The 21,102-nt window shown below is 41.7% G+C and overlaps 1 protein-coding gene across 1 annotated transcript in view; it reads left to right on the forward strand.

Moving 5' to 3' along the window:
* Positions 1 to 2,177: 2,177 nt before the first annotated feature.
* brip1 (BRCA1 interacting helicase 1) overlaps positions 2,178 to 21,102 on the forward strand; it is a 44,688-nt gene continuing 25,763 nt past the window's right edge. The window contains 10 exon segments of the mRNA XM_053423656.1: positions 2,178 to 2,574; positions 2,760 to 2,877; positions 4,660 to 4,771; positions 5,776 to 6,003; positions 7,076 to 7,221; positions 7,770 to 7,913; positions 13,226 to 13,492; positions 20,279 to 20,500; positions 20,639 to 20,838; positions 20,916 to 21,048. Coding sequence (XP_053279631.1) covers positions 2,785 to 2,877; positions 4,660 to 4,771; positions 5,776 to 6,003; positions 7,076 to 7,221; positions 7,770 to 7,913; positions 13,226 to 13,492; positions 20,279 to 20,500; positions 20,639 to 20,838; positions 20,916 to 21,048 — 1,545 coding nt within the window. The 5' untranslated portion in view covers positions 2,178 to 2,574; positions 2,760 to 2,784.

Here is a 21,102-nt window from a genome sequence, read left to right on the forward strand (position 1 = left end):
CTGCCGTCTGACTGCATTAGAGCGGCGACTAGTGCAGAGGCGGCGGAATTGGAAGGTCCTTCTGCGCTTGCGTTAAATAGGTTAAAAAAACAAAACAAATTAATCCTGTAATTTAATCATAACGCGTTAACGCGTTATTTTTCACAGCTCTAATAATTATCAAACTTGAAAATCCCTTTTAGTTGAGCTCCACCACAGCATTCATCTGCTCTCCTCACTACTTCCAGATACCAGTGTGCACACCTAATGTTTGAGCTTATTTCTCTATGTTTATTATCTTTATCATTTTATTTAATCACTGGAGATTTGTCTTGAATATGAAGGTGCTGCTACATCCACAAACCAGTAGGCTATTACATTGTGTATTTTGACAAATATATAATAGGTGTTGGTGGCATGTTCTTTTGTTTGAGAGTACACTTTTGTTTGAGAGTACACCTTTTTTTTTTTAGAGTACACTTTTGAAGTAACACATCTGCCTTTGTTTTTTAAATTGCACAATAGCAAAAGCATCCCCGCAGTCATTGTTGTAATTTGTAATTCAGAAGTGCAGTTGATTTAGTGGTGTCTACTCCTCCCCTGAGCCTGCTCTACACATTCATGTATCAGGGAGATATTTTCTGTGTTTCCAAGAATGTCTTTCACCATCTGCCCACTGTGCTGGATCTGTCTCTACAGTTCGGGATTTCTCCCTCTCTGTTTGCTGAACGACACCAGTGTGGAGGGACACACATAAAACATGTTGTTTACAATCAGGATTATTTGGCCCCCCTTCCTCCAATAGCTGTGGTGGTATTGTTACTGATGAATGCACACGGTTCATTTGTGAGAAAATACACTCTGTATGGATTAAAATAATAGTTTTGCACTATTATGGTGACGTAATTGTCAATATGAAGTGATTCTTTTTCCGGAGAAAATGATGTAGCTAAAATTGTATGACCAGACTGGAGTCTAAATTGAGAATGTCTCAGCACAATTAATCAAATTATGACTAAAGCAGAACAGAATCCTTGTCGGGATGAGTGTGATGTCTTTGCAGAACATAGGATTGTCCTGTTTTGCCTCTGATGGTTAAATATAGGAATAAGAAGTCTTTTATTATATGTTTTGTCACATGACCTACGTCCATGATTTCTATTTATTGCAAGAGAATAAAAATCATTACACAGACAGGACGGACGTCACAATCTTTGTAAATCCTTGTTACATTATTTGCATTGAGAACAGGACTTTGTAGCATCATGGATATGGTTCAAGAATGTTTTGCGATATTGAGTGAGGATGTGGAAGGAATGATAATGGTCATCAGTGATGTGTTCTTGTTGCAAATACAGTCTCTTATTTCATTTGGGATCCCTCTATTGTTTTGATACTCTCATACATTTTTGTCTACTCATTTATTCAGACAGACCTGGTTCAAATGGCTGAACTAACAGCAGAAAAGTGCATGAGTACTGTGCAAAAAAAACATTTTCTTTGGTGTTTCGCACAAACCTCACAGCCAAACCCATCCCCCACCTCAGTATGTATATTTATAAACATACGCACATATATGTTTACATCAATACATGATTTAATTCACATGATATCATCACAGTATTAGAGTACTTTTCCTAAAATCTGAGATGTTATATTGACTTTTTCGTTTGTTGTTATTTTTGGTGTATTGATTCATACCATATTGTAGTTCAACACAAAACAATAGTATGGTATTTTTTGGTCTGAGGCACTCTAGCTTAATGTGAATTATACTAACCGATAAGGCAGATGAACTTAAAGGCACTGTTTGTAGAATATGAGACAGAAACCAAACCATGTCTTTCTATTAATCGGATCAATCTGTTGAGGCTTGAAAAGTCTAAAAAATACTTTAGTAATGTTCTCATCCACTTTGGGTAGATCATGTGACTTCGTTTTGGAATATCAAATGAATTTTGGATTATCTGATACCTAGAACATACCAGTTACAAGTCTAATCAATAAAACACAACCCTTTTTCTCATCACTGCTTCATAACTGTTCCCTGAGGTATTTCCTCTAGGATTCCACAGCAGTCATTGCGACTAGTGACAGCAGGGAATGCCCAGGTACTGTCTCAGCATGTTCCTTTAAGACCGGGACCATGCTGATGTTTACTTCCGCTACACTACTTCCGTAAAGTCAAGTTGTGGTTGTCACACTAAGCTTCAAAATATAAACGTAATAATCGCTACTTATCATCGGTGTTTGTATTGTTCTGTACCCTGGTAATACTTCCTGTGTAAGACTACACACATCCAAAGGATTTTCATAGAGCACATACAGCGACATGTCCTGCGATTTCTCACAAAAGGGGTTTTGTCATGAAAGCCACTGCAGGAAGTACCGCTGGTCTCACTTCCTGTCAAGCGTAATCATGTGAATTTGGAGAGCGGGAAAGAAAATGAGTGGAGGAGTGGACTGACACGGCTCGTGGTTGATACTGAGAGGACGTGTGTTTGTTTACAGTGGCAGCCGTTTAAGATGGATGTCAACAGTGCCTAAAGTAAAGCGGAGGAAATAAGCTAACGAGTGACCTGTGTCGAACCCCAGGTAGGTGACAACAGCAGGAGACACCACCCACCGTGACATTTGTTCAACTTTCAGTTTGTGATTTAAATCTTAGCCACATTAGCTCGAGAGTCAATGGATTATTAACCGGGGCTTTGCTAACAGTGCGTGTCCAGATGCTAGGAGGCTAATACCAGGTTTATCAGATACGTTTCCTGCTCGTTCAGACACGTCAGAGTGACGCAGAGGAACATGGCGAAGTCCCCAGTGGAGTACACCATTGGAGGGGTGAAGATCAACTTCCCCTGCAAGGCCTATCCTTCCCAGCTGGCCATGATGAATTCAGTGAGTAGCACCCTCCCCACTCACCTGTGCAGCTTCTGTTTCAGAGATCTTCATTGGATTTTCATTCAAGTTGTAGTGTGTTTCATATTTGTTCAGCTGCAATGAAGGTAGGAGATGATGTGACATTATTATAACCTCTTGTGATGAAGGCTTTTTGTGCAGTTTATGTTTGTGATCATTTCAGCCCTTTATTATAATCACAGTCAAGCTAGTAGGACAGTTGGGTCTCAGCAGTTATAATGCAGCTGTGCTTGGGCCTGGGCTGGATTCAGTGTTTACACTATCTTGACAAATCAAATATAGTTTGTTTATTTAGTTCCAAATCTCCTGATTCTATTTGTGCAAACTAGGCATTGTAGGACACTGCAACAGCTATCGACTCTGAACCGCTTCACACCCTGGCTGTCAAGTGTTCAACTACAGGTGGAAGCCCAATCTGTCACTGATGGGGAAAAAAGGACCTGTGCTTTTTAATGAAAAATCGTCTCAAAAATATTCATGGTTCTTTATCATATTTGGATACTGAAGCATTATTTAAAGAGGGCCTCACATCTTCTCAAAATAATGACTTGAATATATAACAATGTATTCATTGATAATATGAATCTATAAAATAATGAGTATCTTTATCTCTTTTTTTATTATTATTAATGATCTAAGGTGACAAAGCTAGGTGACAGAGTGGCAGTGGATTACACATATAGATAAGCATAGAAGACCTACAAACAAAGACAGAGCAGTGACAAAAAGGGGCATGCTTAAAAAATGTCTGATCCAATAAGATTGAATTAAACCAGTATTTGTGGTAGGCAGAGCGAGACAGTCAGCATGGGGATTTTTTATTTTAAATTAATTTTTCTATTTCAGGGGAGTGTTAGCTTTGACCCAGGGGAGGGTGCTAGGCTATTGGATATTGTGTGCCTTTTCTCTTTGGACCATTCTCAGACTACACAGAGATTTGTACGGGTGGAACCGGGGAAGAGAAGCTTAGAAATTTTTTGGGGGAAGGCCATTTAAAGCCTCTTCTAAAAAAAAAAAAAAAAGAATATTTGATGGAATCCTGTACTTCACTGGGAGCCAGTGTAGAGATCCAAGTACAGGTGAGATTGTTTGAGGGCTAAACAGGGATGACTAGCTAATGTCGGAAAAGAGGGCATTGTAATTATCAAGTTATGATGTGATGAAGGTATCTTCAGGTTGTTGAGAAAGGAATGTCAACACAGGCTCAAAGGTGACACCAAGATTTTTAACTTGGGTATGTAAGATGCGAGGGGCCCTAAATTATTCTCTATACCCCGGATGGGAATGGGGTCCATACAAGACCACATCTGTTTTACTGTGGTTTAACTGAGGACAGTCTTTTGCCATCCAGGCTTTTCTTCCTGGAGTCATGTCAAGAATAGACTTAACTCTATCACTGGGCTCTGGAGGGAGATAAAGCTGAGTGATGACATAATAAAATAACACCTTTTGCGTTTGAGTCTAATGGGCCAGAGCTCCTCAAATTTAAGCTGAGCCTGAGCACTTTAATGAATTATATACTGTTTTGTTAGTTTGCCACAATATCTGACCAAAACGTACTATTCATAGATTTGTGGAACTGATTGTTATTAATATGGATTGATTACATATTTGTGCTTTGAACTGTGTTGTCTTTAATGCATAGAGAAGGTGCACAGAGGTAAACAAACTAGACGCACCTTAAATTGTGGTGTGGTATGTAGAGATTTAGCACTTAATGACTGTTTTAACTGACTGTAAATGTGTGTATCTTGTCTGCAGATTGTCCGAGGGCTGAACTATGGGAATCACTGTTTGCTGGAGAGTCCCACAGGAAGTGGAAAAAGCTTAGCCTTGCTCTGCTCTGCTCTGGGCTGGCAGCGGGCTCAGTTAGGTAAGCCTGAGAGAAGATAGGTCTCAATATCCTCCAAGGCAAAGCTTTTAAGTTGAAAATCAGTTACACAGATTTGCACTTCCCTGTGTTCTTTCTTTATAAATTGCTTCATATGCAATGGTCCCCCCCCCCCCGCCACTATCCATATAAGTATGCTATGTATTTGTAATAACATGGTATACTTTATGTTGGTGTTTTTCTGATCTTAAAGCTGTCGATTATTTAAAAACCATGTAGACTCATTGTAGATATTTTGCTTTCTATATGTTTTCTTGTTTGGAAATATATGTATATAAAATCTCTATAAAACGGTAATATCATGTAAAGTTGGAAAACACCCCAATGTGCTGAAACTCCTCTTTAGTTTCTACACTATTTGGACTTCAGTAGCATGTTCATTACTGAGTGTAAATAACCTCCGTTACAATATCGCTATGCTCATGTTTTCACCTCCACCAAGGAAGTTTTGTTTTCACCCCTGTTGGTCTCTTTTTCAGAACAGATTTCTATTAAACTTGATGGGACATGGGGCAAAATAACTTTCATAATTGTCACCAATTTCTCAGGGATTAATTGATGGATCTTAATGGAAGAAATGGCATATTTAGGGAACTGATATCTATAAGTGTGTACAATTTAAGGAGACTTTTGGGCCTTTGCGTAGATATACATATTACTGAGCACCATTCTAGTTTTATTAATTTGATAGCTGTTAAACAGTGAAGCTCTTGCAAAACTGAGTCACATGCAAGTCGTTTTCCTTCTCTGTACACTGTGTTTGGACCGAGAAAATAAAACGATTGTGTTGAAGTTTACAAACTGTGTAGGCTTACTCCCCCTCCTTCTAACGAAAGTGAGCAGGAACAAGTTAGTCACAAAAAATCTGACTGTGAAGCAGAGATGATCTTGGCGTTGACATCAATAATACTTTACCATTTCACATTCAGACCCCATATACAGACTCATTGTCACTGTTATAACTGTCTTCCATTATGTGTTGACAGCTAAGCTGCAGGAAGGTGGAAACCCAGTGGACGCTAAGAACCAGTCCGATAAAAACCCTGACGCCTGTAAGAAGCCCGACGTCAACACATACTGCCAGTGTGTGTGCCACAGCAGACCTTCACCAGTGTCGGCCACAGTAGAAGTCAAACCCGCTGTTGTGGACCTCACTGTGTCACCACTTAAAGATCAGAAGATTGCACTGCGGCTGCCCCCCACACCTGCACATTGTAAGTCTCTTTCTGTCCCACTTGTGTGTGTTGTACCATTTGAACATGTTCATCACAAATACATCTTCCTCAACCTGTGTTCACTTTGGATTTCCACTGAGTAGAAAAAAGTAACTAGTGGGGGTAAACATTCTGAATAGATAGTGAGAGGTTCATCCAGTGGTCTCCCAGTACTTTGTTTCTCTTGACTTTTTTTTCTGTCATTCAACCAGGAAGGTATTGTCAGTCCTGGAACTTAAGCATTGTAAGTCTGTTGGTCCTCAGTTTAATCGTCAAATCAGAAACACCGAATTTTTTTCTGTTTTACTGAAAAAGGAATGTTTTGACGGGTGTAAATCTCCTCATGAACCATTTAGATATATGGATACTATCCTCTGTCATGATGTGTGCAGTTATATATTGCACTATTGCCATATGTTGTGATGAAGCAACATCTCTGGAAATTGTGTTCAGAAACATTCAGATAAAATAACTGGAGATGGGAATGTCTGTGTTTTAGCGAATCCAGGGAATCACACCAGTGAGTTTACCTCAACACATTGCTGCAATAATCCTGTTAATAAAATATAGTGATCCTATAAATGGAAAATGCAATCACATATTAAAGTCATAGCTGTCACAGGAGGAACCGTGTATAATTCTGTGTGGGTTCTCAAGGGATTACAGACAAGAAAAATGCAGCCACTGGTTCTTCCACACTGCTTTGTTACCATTGTTGAGTCAGCTCAGTGGAATCTCAAATATCAAGTTTGATGAATCATTCAATGAATCATTACACCAGTACTCAGAAGTACCAGATTTCTAATTTCACAAAGTCCCTGTATATTTATAGGTTAGTATAAAAATTAGGTTTTGTTTCCAAAAAAGTATTTCACTGCTTAAAATTTTTTGATATTTTAAAAGTGACTTTTTACCAGAGGGGTTGAGTTTTCTTGCCTGTTTTATATTATATCATCAGAATTAAGAGCAGACCTGACTTGACCTTTTCTACACAAATAAGATCTAAGCTGTTTGCTCCCACATGCTAATTTATGTTACTGTATATGTTCCAAACATTTTTATATTGTTATAGTGCTGTCACCAAAGGAGCCACAGCCCAAGAAACAATCCATAGCCTCCCGCCTGTCTGAGAAGTTCCAGTCTTCCCTGATTCCTGACTGCAACAACGACGATGACTTCCAGCCAGACAGGAAACGCCTTCGTGATGCTGAGCAAGAGGTAATCCTCGATGCTTCTTAGATACCTTTGTACATTTTTACATAGTTCACTTTGATATATGTGGAGGATATATGGATGTACTCTCTGCCTCGTGGTGTCAAATAAGGAAAAGTAATACCTGTAGTAGTTTGATAAAATTGTATTGATGATATTTCACAGTGGAGTACTGTCACAATGTGTTGGTCACCGTTACAATGTTACCGAGATATAGGTGAGTCAAGATGCAATTCACAATATTACTGCCAGACAATGACATACAGTAAATTCATATATATGCATATGTATTTAATAAACATTGTCTAATGGCACAAAAATATTCATTAGGACTCGAGTATGAACTAATTATATTTCAATTGTCAAAGATCAAGGTCGTTGACTTCACAAATCACAGATAGAATAATGAAATGATGGTATTTTATATCCAAGAGGTTGAAGGACAAATTAACTGGCATCACAGTGACAAAAAGTCAATAAGTACATTTCAGCAAGACTGGTTTGTACTGGTTGTAATTTACATATTGAGTAATGTGTAGTTCATTAATGTAAAGTGTCCTCAGAGCCGGAAGAGGAAGCGCCTGGAGAGGGGAGTGATCTTCATAGATGATGAGCCGGAGCAAGAAAACCAGCCTCCGGGGCCGAGTTGGGCCACACAGCCAAACAGCCCCCTGACCGGTTTACCCTCATCATGCAGCGTGAGTGCACTCCAGACAGAAAAGCACACTTACACCAGTCATAGGTTAACTGCCACATGGGGGCAATAATGTCCATGTATTTCTTTCTTAAATATACCGTGGACCAACCTTGATAATGCTGATGTGATACAGTTGAAAAGATTGAATATATGGGCTGTATCAAAAATATATGGGCATCATGCACCTACATTCCAGACTCCGTCTAGCAGGAACACGTGATCCTAGACTATTTAACCAAATACGAGTAATTTAGTTAAGAAATACTAAAATATGAATGGAAGATATATATGGACACCATCTTCAATATACAATATTATTGACAGATCAAATTACTTAATAAACCTTAAAAAGCAAGTGTAAATAATTGTGTTCATAATTGAGTCTCAGTGAGCTGTTTATCTCAGCCAGCATGCACAACATCAAGGCACTAACATGGAACTAAAGCATATTGTTAATGTAAAGTAATTACACTTTGGCTTGTCCTGCAGTGAAATGTCCAGAAGACTGCTCTGAAAAGTTCCTCCGTCTCCACTATCAAGACATTTAACTTGAACAAAGTCGTTATTATTGTTATCTGTGTTTTTGCTGCTACAAGATGTTAAAATGCCCTTGTGAAAAAGTCTGCTGCACCCTGTCACTCACCATGTTAGCAATATGGTCAGAATCATCATTCATTGCCACCACTGGGTGGCGCTACGCTCCACGAAAAGAAAAGCATGTAAAGGCTGGAAATATAAGAAATTTGAACATTCATTTTCTACAAACAGATTCTTGTTTGAACATAATACCAAGATTATAAATACATTGTTCAAACAGATTCTTGTTTGAACATAATACCAAGATTATAAATACATTGTTATTGTAAAAAGTTTACTTTGTTTTATCACATTAAGAAACAGGTTAGTACATGTAAAACAGTCTGTGTTTTTCCACACAGCTTTTACAATTTGATTTGACTGGACCAGTTGTGATGTGTATTTCTTTCATATGCAGATTATTCATTGGCATCTTTTTCAAGACTGACTATCATATTTAAAACAAGAACAAATATTTTTAACACTTAATAAGTTATCAAAGTAGGTGCTGATATGTTAACTGTTGATCCGTTAATCAAATTAACAATATTAACATCTCTAGATTTATTGCAGCACTGCTGTATTGTAATCTAGAATGTACCCTTTACTAGCTGGAGATCATTAACTTACTGCTGAAAGTATCCCCAATACTTGAAAGGTCTCAGGAAAATGTTGATGATTTGGTAGAACAATCATGATGAATTATTTTGAGCTGCAAGTTGAAAGTCTAGCATGTCATTTCAACCCGTTGCTACACTAAGCACCAAAGCAGGTGCATCAAGTAACATTTTGTTGCTTAAGGTATTAAGATGCTCTTTCTGGTGAACAATCAAGGTTCCTGAATTCTCAGCAGGTTCCAGACACCAACAGGTTACCCATAATCAGTACATGTTGAACCATAAACTACTGTTCACAGGAATGGTGGAACTTTCCCAACTGCGTCTAAACCTGCCACAGGTGTGTTGCTTGGATTTAGATCTATGGATGACGGGAGGTGGAAAAAGAGGAGGAGGGAAAGTGAAGTCGAAAAAGCGCGTCCGTCTCTGGTTTCCCTGCAGCTACATAACCCGGGCTCTTTTGTCCTGTGAGTGCTGACTGACGGCCTGAATGGAGCCCTTTGAAGCAAGCTCCAGTTTTAATTAAGAGGGTTTGCCTCGCTTGGGCCGCTGATCTGTGAAAGCCACGGGGATAAATATTGAATGGGGTTCACCCGCTGGTTACTGTGCCCGAGGGATAAACAGGTGCTTTGGAGGGCAGATATTTGCCGTGGTACCTCCCAGCACCGTGTGGTCATATTGGTAGGAAGGGGTGTTCGGTATCATGTCTTCTGAGGTATTGGCTATTGAAGCACACCCTTATTGGAATGAATTCCAAGCCCTTGAAAGCTGTGGAATGAGGAGCAAATTGGCGTCCAGCAAGAGGCGCCAGTGATACCTAAGTGATCCGCTGCCTGCGGCCCCTCTGTGCCCTCTGACTGGACCCCCGGAGTGTGAGATTTCCATCTATCAGGTGTTGGCAGGGAGAATAGCAACAGAAGCCTACCTGTGAATTTTCTGAGGTGTTCAGTAACACCACTGACCTCTGTTCTGTCAATTCAAGAAAGCTATGGCCATTGCATACACTTACACCTGGCAGCGTAAACAAAGAAATCTGTCATACCTGAAGGAACTTGACAAACTTTTACAAGCTTGACAAAACTTAGCATACAGTTAATAAGTAAAGCTGTATACCACGATAAGGTAAGCCGGAAGAAACTTTACCTTTACTGTACAGTGTACCTGTAAATGCTTGGATAATAGGGAAACACTTCACACACATAATGTGTTGTTTGATAGATAAATGGCATTGTCATTGCGGGTGGCACCCAAAGAGTAACACCAGTGAAATTGTTCTGTGCTGAAAGAAGCATTATATTCTTGTTGCGAGCTGGTGTCCTGTTTGCCCCTTTTGCCAGTTATCTGCATTCCTTTCTAGGGGGTGTCTGCTCTGGGCTGTGGGGCCAAGCTTGAAACCTTGTTGTCCTGGCATCTCAGGAGGCAGGTATGTAAAAGGATACTCTTGTGTCAGCTGTTTCCTGCTGCAGCTTTTGACAAGGGCCTCTATTCATCAGCAAGCTCTTCTACTCTGCCCCTGCCCACCCCTTCTTCCCCTCCTGCCAATGAATAAGTAATTATTGGCCATCTTGGAGCAGGATATTTGGATGGCTCTATTTAATGTGGCAGCAGTAGGTAAGGTGATCGGGCCAAGGGCCCAGGCTGTGAAGCGTAACTGTTCCAGAGGAGAAAGGTAACTTGAACTGGTGTTGGGGCCCTTCAGCACCTCTGTTTATTTTTCACATGGGCTCAGGGCTCGTTATCTCTCTTAACTCTGAGAGATGGCTCTCTAAGGCTTCTCTCTGGCCGATACTCCACCACACATTGTAATATTTGATGGGGAAACAAGCGTGGAAAATCTGGGCTCGTTGGTAACCGGAGCTACTCATCTTTTATTAGGAGTGCTACCCTCTGATCCCCATCATAAGTTGTGATGCATGAAAACACATACCAATCATTCTTATGTGGAACCATTCAGGGGATTTTATAGAAATTTAGAGATGAGCCTCTTTTTTAAGCTTGTGAATAAAGTTAATTAATCATTAAGAAAAAACTGTTTTTTCTGATTCTCTGAAAAATTAGCCAAAGTGTTTTTACAAAAGTCTGTTACCATGCAGTGGAGACCGTATTTGCCTATTGATCCATCTCCATTTGCTGGAGATCATCAACCTGTTGTTGTCAGAAAACACTGGTTTATCTTCAGTCTCCTCTACTGTATTTACACATCGCATAATTAGAAAGTAAAATGGCACATTTGAGTTAGTATATGATTTGCTAACCTCATAAGACCAACAAAGCAAAATAAATCTAAATATACCTGCAAGGAGTGTTCAAGCCCTTTTATACTCAACAGAGGGAAGCAGCTCAATTTGCCCAAAAACTATATTTGGACCCTGTCTGAGATGCACATTTACTATTGTGATGAGAAATTTGTTAGTTTAGGAGCACTACAGGTATTTTGTGGGCCAGGAGCAGGATACAAAGGGAATCGGTTATCAGAACTTAATTCATCCATTTCACTGAAAATATATATAGATATATGTGTATGTGTGTGTGTATTTTATTTGTCAATTCAGCATATTTATATTAGTACTAGTTCCATTGCTGCTGCTACTACTATCAATAAAATTGATCTATTTTACACTTCAGTACCTTATATATTATACTTTAAAACATACAAAGGATATTCGACAGTTTGTCCTATATTCTATTTGAATTTCGTGATTTGAGAAGCCTGTTATGATGTATGTGAGGCACTGAGTGGTCAAAGAGTACGCCACTTAAAAGAGCACAACACATAAGCAGGATCAGTTTCATAAATGGTGCTGGCTCCACTTCACCTTTGAGAAAAAAAATCCACCACGTCACTGGACAGCTAATTATGTAGCAGCTACATTTTCCCAGCTAACACAATGGTAGCCTATCCTCTTTCAGACCCTGAAAAGGTCACTTGCTGTAGAGGGAGACAGGACACCTTGTGTATGATGCAAATTCTTTATGCTTCTCCATGTGCATATCAAAAACATTCTCCACAGTCTGTCAAAAAGCTTATTGAGACACTGGGTAATGATGATGAGTTGGTAGCGCTCTTTTTCATACTGCATTGTAAAGCTGTGTATGCTATGTAGATGCATGTTATATTAAGATGTATGTACTAAATATATATAGTACATGTATTATATATATTTAGAATATATATACAAAAACTGATAATGGAGATGAAAACTTTGTGTTTTTGCATACATCAAACATTCTGCGATTTGTGTTTAAATGAGGGGGAGGGATTGAATTTATTCCAAGCTTTGATACACATCGGTTGTACAAATGATTGATTGTTTGAAAATGTATTAACAGTGGCCTTAAGAATAAGTAAATGCCACTGTTGGTTATGTCTCATAAATGGCCAGCCAGCCAGCCTTATCATTAATTAAACAATGCACTCTGTGCAGTGATAGTGTGCAGTGGAACCGTGGCTGTTGCAGTATCTGACACAAGTGATTTTACTGACACAGATTAAATCAGCAATATCACTGGCCATTATTCAATATCATAGCTCAGGAACAGTGATTGTGAGCCTATCTCCTCTAACTTGACTGGATGGCAGTGGTGTACAACTGCATGGAGGTATTTCTAGTTAAAGAACGTTATGTGAAAATTCTTTAACTTAACTATTATTCTATATTTTTACTATGGATTTAATTTGAGCACCAAAGCACTGCATTACTAGCTGGGTGACGTTGTGCAACAGAAGCAGACAGCATAATATCTTTCCCAAGGACAATGCTATATGCAGACTGGAGGTATCAGGGATTGAACCACCAACCTTCCATTTAGTAGACGATCGGCCAGACCTCTTGAGTCACAGCTGCCATACATATCCATATAGGTGGCTGTAACTCAAGAGATAGTTCTTATCGTCTACTTATAGGCAGGTCAGTGGTTAGTTCTGGCTCCCGCAGTCTGCACGCTAAAGTTTACCTGGGTAAGACACAAACATCGGTTTGTCATTTTTTATAGAGTCATTAAAACTGCACAGTGTTATCATAAATGCAAGTTGCTGGTATTATGCCATTCACGAAGATCTAGGACTCAACTGTTCAGCTTAGATATGAACTACCACATCTGTTTATTTGTCTCCATCCAGGCCCCAGAACCCTGCTCCCAGTGCCCATGTGCTTCAGCCAAAGGGAGTGGGAAGGACAAGGATGGCAAAAAGAAGATTCCTAAGATCTTCTTTGGCACTCGGACACACAAACAGATAACTCAGATCGCCCATGAGCTGAAACGCACTGTTTACTCCAATGTGCCAATGACCATATTATCCAGCAGAGATCACACCTGCGTTCACCCGGAAGTGGCTCCTCATTCCAACCGCAATGAACGCTGCAAGGAGCTGCTGGACGGCAAGAATGTGAGGATATATGCATGTACACGAACACATGCACACACACACGTTCTTGCAAATACTACATATGTAAAGCTAGGCATTCCTTCGGTGTTCACATGTAGAATACAATTGATAAAGACATGGTTCAAGGTTCACACTGCAAATATCAGGCCAGAACTAGATTTTAGTGGTCAAAGGTCAGGGTCATGGACACGGTCTCCTCACAAAGCACATTCTTTCACATTTGCTACAAACTTTCGATTGGAGCAAAAGATGAACTCATTTGATTTTGGTAGTCACAGGCCAAGGTCACAGTGGCCTCACAAATTAGGTTTATGTTTTATATTTTAAGGTCAGCTTGAGGGGATGCCTTCAAAATTGGTGCAAACTTTCACTTGCACTTAAAGATTAATTTTTGATTAAATTGTAGTGCCTGAAGTTCAAAGGTCAAGGTTAGAGTTACCTCATGTTAATGCAACATATTAGGTCTGCCCTTGGGAATTTCATTACATCGGGCACAAATTACCTGGACTCACTGAGAAATTGATTTGATTTCAGTGATCAAATGAATGGCTTCAAAAAACATGTTTTTGGCCACTTGAATGTGATATCAAGACTGCTTGAGGGAATTCCTTCAACTTTTGATCAGTCGTCACTGAGACTCAAAGATAAAGTGATCAGGTTTCAGTTGTCAATGGTAAAGGTTACCTTTACAAAAATCTGGATAAAAAAGTATGTAGAAATATGTACACAAACTGCACTGGTTGATGAAGGCATTCAACCGCAGTGTGGAAATTCTACTCTGACTGTGAAATGTCCTGTTCTCAACATTGATTGGTCACATTTCTGGAAAGAACCAATTTTAAGGGATTCTGTCTTTTAATTGTCAATTATGGTATCTGCCACAAAAATCCGACGCACACTACAAAGTTGACATGAGACTTTTATCCTGTGAATGATATAGTTCATAGCTCAGGTCAGTTCAACCCCACATCTGAGGTGTACTCTTTGAACCAAGGTTGAACCCTCTCCAGCTGTGAAAACCAGCAGCTCATGACACACCCTTTGACCTTTTCAGACACCTTGTAACAAAGACCCATAGGTAACTACAGTACTACCACATAAACCTCCTTCAATGCTGCAGCCTTAGAGCAACAATTATGCTTCCACAATGTCCACAATTGATCGGGCAGGATCTTTTTAACACATTGAAATGTCAGGAACCATTGAGCCGGCAACACGAGACACTTGTAACCCCTTACATTGTCCTAAAGTTGAGGCGCCTACTGTAATGAGGATAATTAAGCTGTCAGTGGAGGTGTTTGCCTGCATGGCAATTGTCACACTTTGTCATATGAAGTAGCTGGTTGAGTTATAACTCCTCACTGGAGTGGATGTCATTGATGCTCTTGTGTCTTCATCACCTCAGGGTCTAGTCTAGTGAGTGTGATGTTACTGTGCTGTACAGACACAAAGGGACTCACACACAAAAGCACAGATTGATAGTATAATGGCGTCTTCGGTCAAAACACCTGCTGTCTGTTTTTAACTGTGCTGTAAAGTGTAGTGAGGCTGCGCTGGCAATCAATTCTCCCAACTCTCCTGACAACGTGTTCAGTGTCATTAAAGTGTCTGCATCATTGTGAGGAGTAGATCATCTCATTCAGAGATCATCACTATGTGAGGAGGTTATTAAATCAACCGGTGTACAGTATTTTTGTGACAGTGTCACCTCAAGCTGTTGGATCCATAAAGAACAGGGTGGGACATCTAAAGCAGGTTCCTCTTCTGACAGTGTAATTGGGGCTTAGTACATGAGATGCTGCTTCTTTACCCATCTTTCCTCCCTGTATGAGTGTCAGGACATGTAAACCACTACAATAGCTGAAACACCTGATCCCGCGCAGCCTTTAAGATTCCCTGTGTCAACTCTGCTCAATGGGGGATCTAATCTAAGAAATATACAGTGTTCTCAGAACGTACTCATTTTAACTCACATTTGGTTATGTTTTAGCCTTATTTAGAAATTGCACAGATTCAATTTTGTTTCATCAGTCTACACTCAATATCCCATAACAAATGAAGATTACTTTGGGTCCAGTCAAGTCTCTTGGATGGGGACCGTTGATGGGCCGCCATTTTCAGGTCTCTCCAGAGATGTTACATTGTCCCTCAGCCACTCCCATGTTGCCTTGGTTTTCAGCTGTGACCCCAGTCTGAGGTTCTGAATAATTTTATTAAGGATATCTCTGTACCTCACAGTTTCGAATGTGTAATAACCAAGGTAATAATGCAACTGAAGACAACTAAGGCTCTAACATAACCAACTGGGTATCTGCAGAGAAGGAGAGAGAGACTGTTACTGAAGGCCACACTTTATAGACTATGAACACTGAGCCCAGGAGCCAACAGTTGGCACTTATACTACCAGCTCCTCCCAGCAGGAGGAGCAGGAATCATCAAACCATGGGTAAATTTGAGTGAAAGGAACATAAAAAATAATAGACATAAATAGACATGGATCTTTCAATATACATATTATATGTTAAAATTTGTGCTGTCAAACGATTAAAATATTTAATCACGATTAATTGCATTTATGTCATAGTTAACTCAAATTATTCGCAATTGTTTATCTATTCTAAATGTCCCTTCATTTATTTATTTTTTCCATAATTGTTTTTAATTAAACACAGAACTTTGTAGGGCTATTTGACTCCTCCCCATATTTGTGGAACATGTATGAAATAAGAAGTACCCTATTTTGAAATAGATAAAAACATATAGCTGCAGTCTAATAGCTTAAAAAAATATTTTTTAGTTGGCTAAATATTAAAACAAAAAGCGAGAGCAGGTCAGACTGGAGGCGAACACAGATACTGAAGCTCGATAGAATCCAACTGCAGCTTCTGCTCTGATCAAGAAGCTGAGGCGCTGATCTCTGATCAGCTGAGACCAGAGAAACTCTGTGTTTTCACTGTTTCCATAGTTAAGAAGCAGTCTTAAGAAGCAGACTGAGCGGCTGCTTCACGTGAACAAGCTCTGATCTCACTGTGTCTCTGAGCGAGTGAGCGGGGGCGGGGGGCGGAGCCCCCGGACCGGTGCTCTATCTGGGTGGACACACACACAGACACACTTTCCCGCTCCTGGTACTTCATGACGGCCCGATACGATGATGTTTAAAAAAATTAATGTGACTTGAATTGTGTTTGGCGTGAGTGCGTGTGAAAACATGCAAAAGAGTGTGTCACCAGTGTTCATTTCGTTGACGAAAACGATAACGAAAAATATTCGTTAACGACCCTTTTTCCATGACGAAGACGAGACGAAGAAAACTTATCTTTGAAAATAAAAACTATGACTAAATCTATTTTAACTCTCGTTGACGAGACGAGACGAAAATGTTGGTGGTTGACTAAGTCACAATAATTTTTAAAACATCATCGTATCAGGCCGTCATGAAGTATCTAGCCTGGATGCCAGACGAATTTAGCCCCGCCCACAACATTTTTGGTCGGGCAGTTCGGTCTGGAGTCGCTCCGTTGGGGAAAAAATGATGCCCGACCGGGCCAATCAGATTGTCAGGGCGGGCTTTATACGATGATTGACAGATGATCAACGGTATTTTTAAGCTATTAGGCTGCAGCTATATGTTTTTATAGAAAAGGTGTTTAATGTGGCTATTAAATGTGACTAAAACTAGACTTGTTTTGGACACTCGGGTAAAGAGAGGGGCGGAACTGTCAACCGACCACCATCTGGTTGTGAGTTGGATCAGGGAATGGGGGAAATTTCCGGATAGACCTGGTAAGCCCAAACGAGTAGTGCGGGTGAACTGGGAACGTCTGGAGGAGGCCCCCGTCCTAGGTATCTTCAACTCACACCTCCGGCGGAGTTTTTCTGGCATTCCTGTGGAGGTTGGGGACATTGAGCCGGAGTGGGCAGTGTTCAAAGCCTCCATTGCTGAAGCTGCGGCGGCTAGCTGTGGCCTCAGGGTCTTAGGTTCCTCAAGGGGCGGTAACCCTCGGACACCGTGGTGGACACCGGTGGTCAGGGAAGCCGTCCGATTGAAGAAGGAGGCCTTCCGGGATATGATATCCTGGAGGACTCCTGACTCGGTTGCAGGGTACCGACAGGCCCGAAGGGCTGCAGCTGCTGCCGTGTCGGAGGCTAAGCAGCGGGTGTGGGAGAAGTTCGGAGAGGTCATGGAGAAGGACTTTCGGTCGGCACCAAAGTGTTTCTGGAAGACTATCCGGCACCTCAGGAGGGGGAAACGGGGAACCATCCAAGCTGTGTACAGTAAGGATGGGACTCTGTTGACCTCAACTGAGGAGGTCGTCGGACGTTGGAAGGAACACTTTGAGGAACTCCTGAATCCGAATAACACGCCCTCTATGTTGGAGGCAGAGCTCGAGGTTGATGGTGTTTCGTCGTCAATTTCCCTGGTGGAGGTCACTGAGGTAGTCAAACATCTCCGCAGTGGCAAAGCCCCAGGGATTGATGAGATCCAGCCAGAAATGCTAAAGGCTCTGGGTGTTGAGGGGCTGTCATGGTTGACACGCCTATTCAACATCGCGTGGGAGTCGGGTACAGTGCCAAAGGAGTGGCAAACCGGGGTGGTGGTTCCCCTGTTCAAAAAGGGGGACCAGAGAGTGTGTACCAATTATCGGGGTATCACACTTCTCAGCCTCCCTGGTAAAGTCTACTCCAAGGTGCTGGAAAGGAGGGTTCGGCCGATCGTCGAACCTCAGATTGAAGAGGAACAATGCGGTTTTCGCCCCGGACGTGGAACTACGGACCAGCTCTTCACTCTCGCAAGGATCCTGGAGGGGGCCTGGGAGTATGCCCATCCGGTCCACTTGTGTTTTGTGGATCTGGAGAAGGCGTATGACCGGGTCCCCCGGGAGAAACTGTGGGAGGTGCTGCGGGAGTATGGGGTAAGGGGGTCTCTCCTCAGGGCCATCCAATCTCTGTACTCCCAAAGCGAGAGCTGTGTTCGGGTCCTCGGCAGCCAGTCAGTTTCGTTCTCAGTGGGTGCTGGTCTCCGCCAGGGCTGCGCCTTGTCACCAATCCTGTTTGTGATATACATGGACAGGATATCGAGGCGTAGTCGTGGTGGGGAGGGGTTGCAGTTCGGTGGTCTGAGGATCTCGTCACTGCTTTTTGCGGATGATGTGGTCCTCATTGGATCATCAGCTTGTGACCTTCAGCACTCACTGGATCGGCTGGCGGCTGAGTGTGAAGCGGCTGGGATGAGGATCAGCACCGCTAAATCTGAGGCCATGACTCTTAGCAGGAAACCGATGGATTGCTTACTCCGGGTAGGAAATGAGTCCTTAGCCCAAGTGAAGGAGTTCAAGTACCTCGGGGTCTTGTTCGCGAGTGAGGGTACTATGGAGCGTGAGATTGGCCGGAGAATCGGAGCAGCGGGGGCGGTATTGCGTTCGCTTTACCGCACCGTTGTAACGAAAAGAGAGCTGAGCCGCAAGGCAAAGCTCTCGATCTACCGGTCGATCTTCGTTCCTATCCTCACCTATGGTCATGAGGGTTGGGTGATGACCGAAAGGACGAGATCGCGGGTACAAGCGGCCAAGATGAGTTTTCTCAGAAGGGTGGCTGGCGTCTCCCTTAGGGATAGGGTGAGAAGCTCAGTCATCCGTGAGGGACTCGGATTAGAGCCGCTGCTCCTTTACTTAGAAAGGAGTCAGCTGAGGTGGTTCGGGCATCTGGTAAGGATGCCCACTGGGCGCCTCCCTTGGGAGGTGTTTCAGGCACGTCCAGTGGGGAGGAGACCTCGGGGAAGACCCAGGACTAGGTGGAGAGATTATATCTCAACACTGGCCTGGGAACGCCTCGGGATCCCCCCGTCAGAGCTGGTCAATGTGGCCCGGGAAAGGGAAGTCTGGGGCCCCCTGCTTGAGCTGCTCCCCCCGCGACCCGACCCCGGATAAGCGGATGACGATGAGATGAGATGAGATGATAAAACTAGACTAAAATGTAACTCGTTTTCGTCGACTAAAACTAGACTAAAATGTAATTCGTTTTCGTCGACTAAAACTAGACTAAAACTAAGAAGGATAAAAATGACTAAATGTGACTAAAACTAATTTTCATTTTCGTCATAAGACTAAATCAAAAATAGCTGCCAAAATTAACACTGTGTGTCACACTGCGAAAGCGTGAGAGTTGGTAGCTCTGCGTTAATCTCTCGAGAAAAAAATTGACTTTGTTAAAATGGGTTTGCGTTAACGTCGTTAATAACGCGTTTAACTGACAGCACTAGTTAAAATATAAATTCTGACATCACTGTTTCAGAGAACAAAGGACAGCTGTTAAAAATATTCAAGCTTCTCTCGTTTTAACTGTTGTCGGCGAGCTTTTGTACAGATCACTACTTCTCATCAAAAAAGTAATTAAACTTGAGTAAATTTTGCTGTTTATTGGGCTTGAAAAGTCCTTTAATTCGATGTTGAAGAAGGAGTGGAAACACAGGTACTTCATTCTGTCCAGCTTTCCCTCGACCCAAATGGTCTCCCTGTACATGCTGCTTAAAACACCCTCACAATTTGAAGCTCTACCATTCTTCACCGCTGCAATGGTATTGGGCAGTTGATGAGCGGTGGGTGGTTTCTTAAAGATATGATATTAGAATAGAGATACTAAGATTCATGACCAATAAATTTTGGCTTGTCCTGCCTTTCTCATTCTCTTTGAAGAACAATGGGACATTGGTTCCAATTGTGGTAAATAAATAAAATTAGTTATTACAATGATATGTTTATGTTGTCTCTATACATTTGTATATTACAGGGTAAGACGTGCAGCTATTTCCATGGTGTCCAGAGGATGCGGGACCAGTACACTCTACAACATGTCCATGGGCTGCATGAAGCCTGGGACATCGAGGACTTGGTCGCACTGGGCAAACGGATCCGCTCATGCTCTTACTATGCTGCCCGTGAACTTAGGCAGGACGCCTCCATCATCTTCTGCCCATATAACTACCTGCTGGACCCTATGATCAGAGAGAGTGTAAGTAGATTTTAGTACACAGCCATCAGGAAACAAAGAGAAGGAGCGACAGATCAGATATATTGCCAGAAACTAAAGGTATTAACTGCTCCTCCTCCTTTGTACTTTTTTGCTCTTTTCACTGTCCTCCTGCATCAGATGGAGATCGACCTTGCAGGCCAGATCTTGGTGCTGGATGAAGCCCACAACATTGAGGACTGTGCCAGGGAGAGTGCCAGCTTCACGTTAGACCTCAACAGTCTGCTGACGTGCAGGGATGAGCTGGACAGCATGGTCAAAAACAAAATCAGAGCCTCCAAACATGAACCCCTCAGGGACTTCTGCTACACCCTGTTCAAGTCAGTATCTATCCTCATATTCAGTAGCTCAGTTGTCTTTCATAATTTGAGGAGGAATTGAATTCTTTTTTTTGCAGCTGGATCCAGGAGAGCCAAGGCCTGATGAGTGAAAGAGGATATGAGACTGCAAGTAAAGTCTGGAATGGGAAGGTTATACTGGCCATCTTTGACACGCTGGGTATCACTGCAGCGACCTTTGCTATTCTGAAGGTAAATCTCAAGTAGACATTTGAAGTAGACTACACTCTTAAACACAATTATGAT

This window comes from Pleuronectes platessa, chromosome 5 (assembly GCF_947347685.1).
Source record: "Pleuronectes platessa chromosome 5, fPlePla1.1, whole genome shotgun sequence".
In the NCBI taxonomy this organism is placed as follows: Eukaryota; Metazoa; Chordata; class Actinopteri; order Pleuronectiformes; family Pleuronectidae; genus Pleuronectes; species Pleuronectes platessa.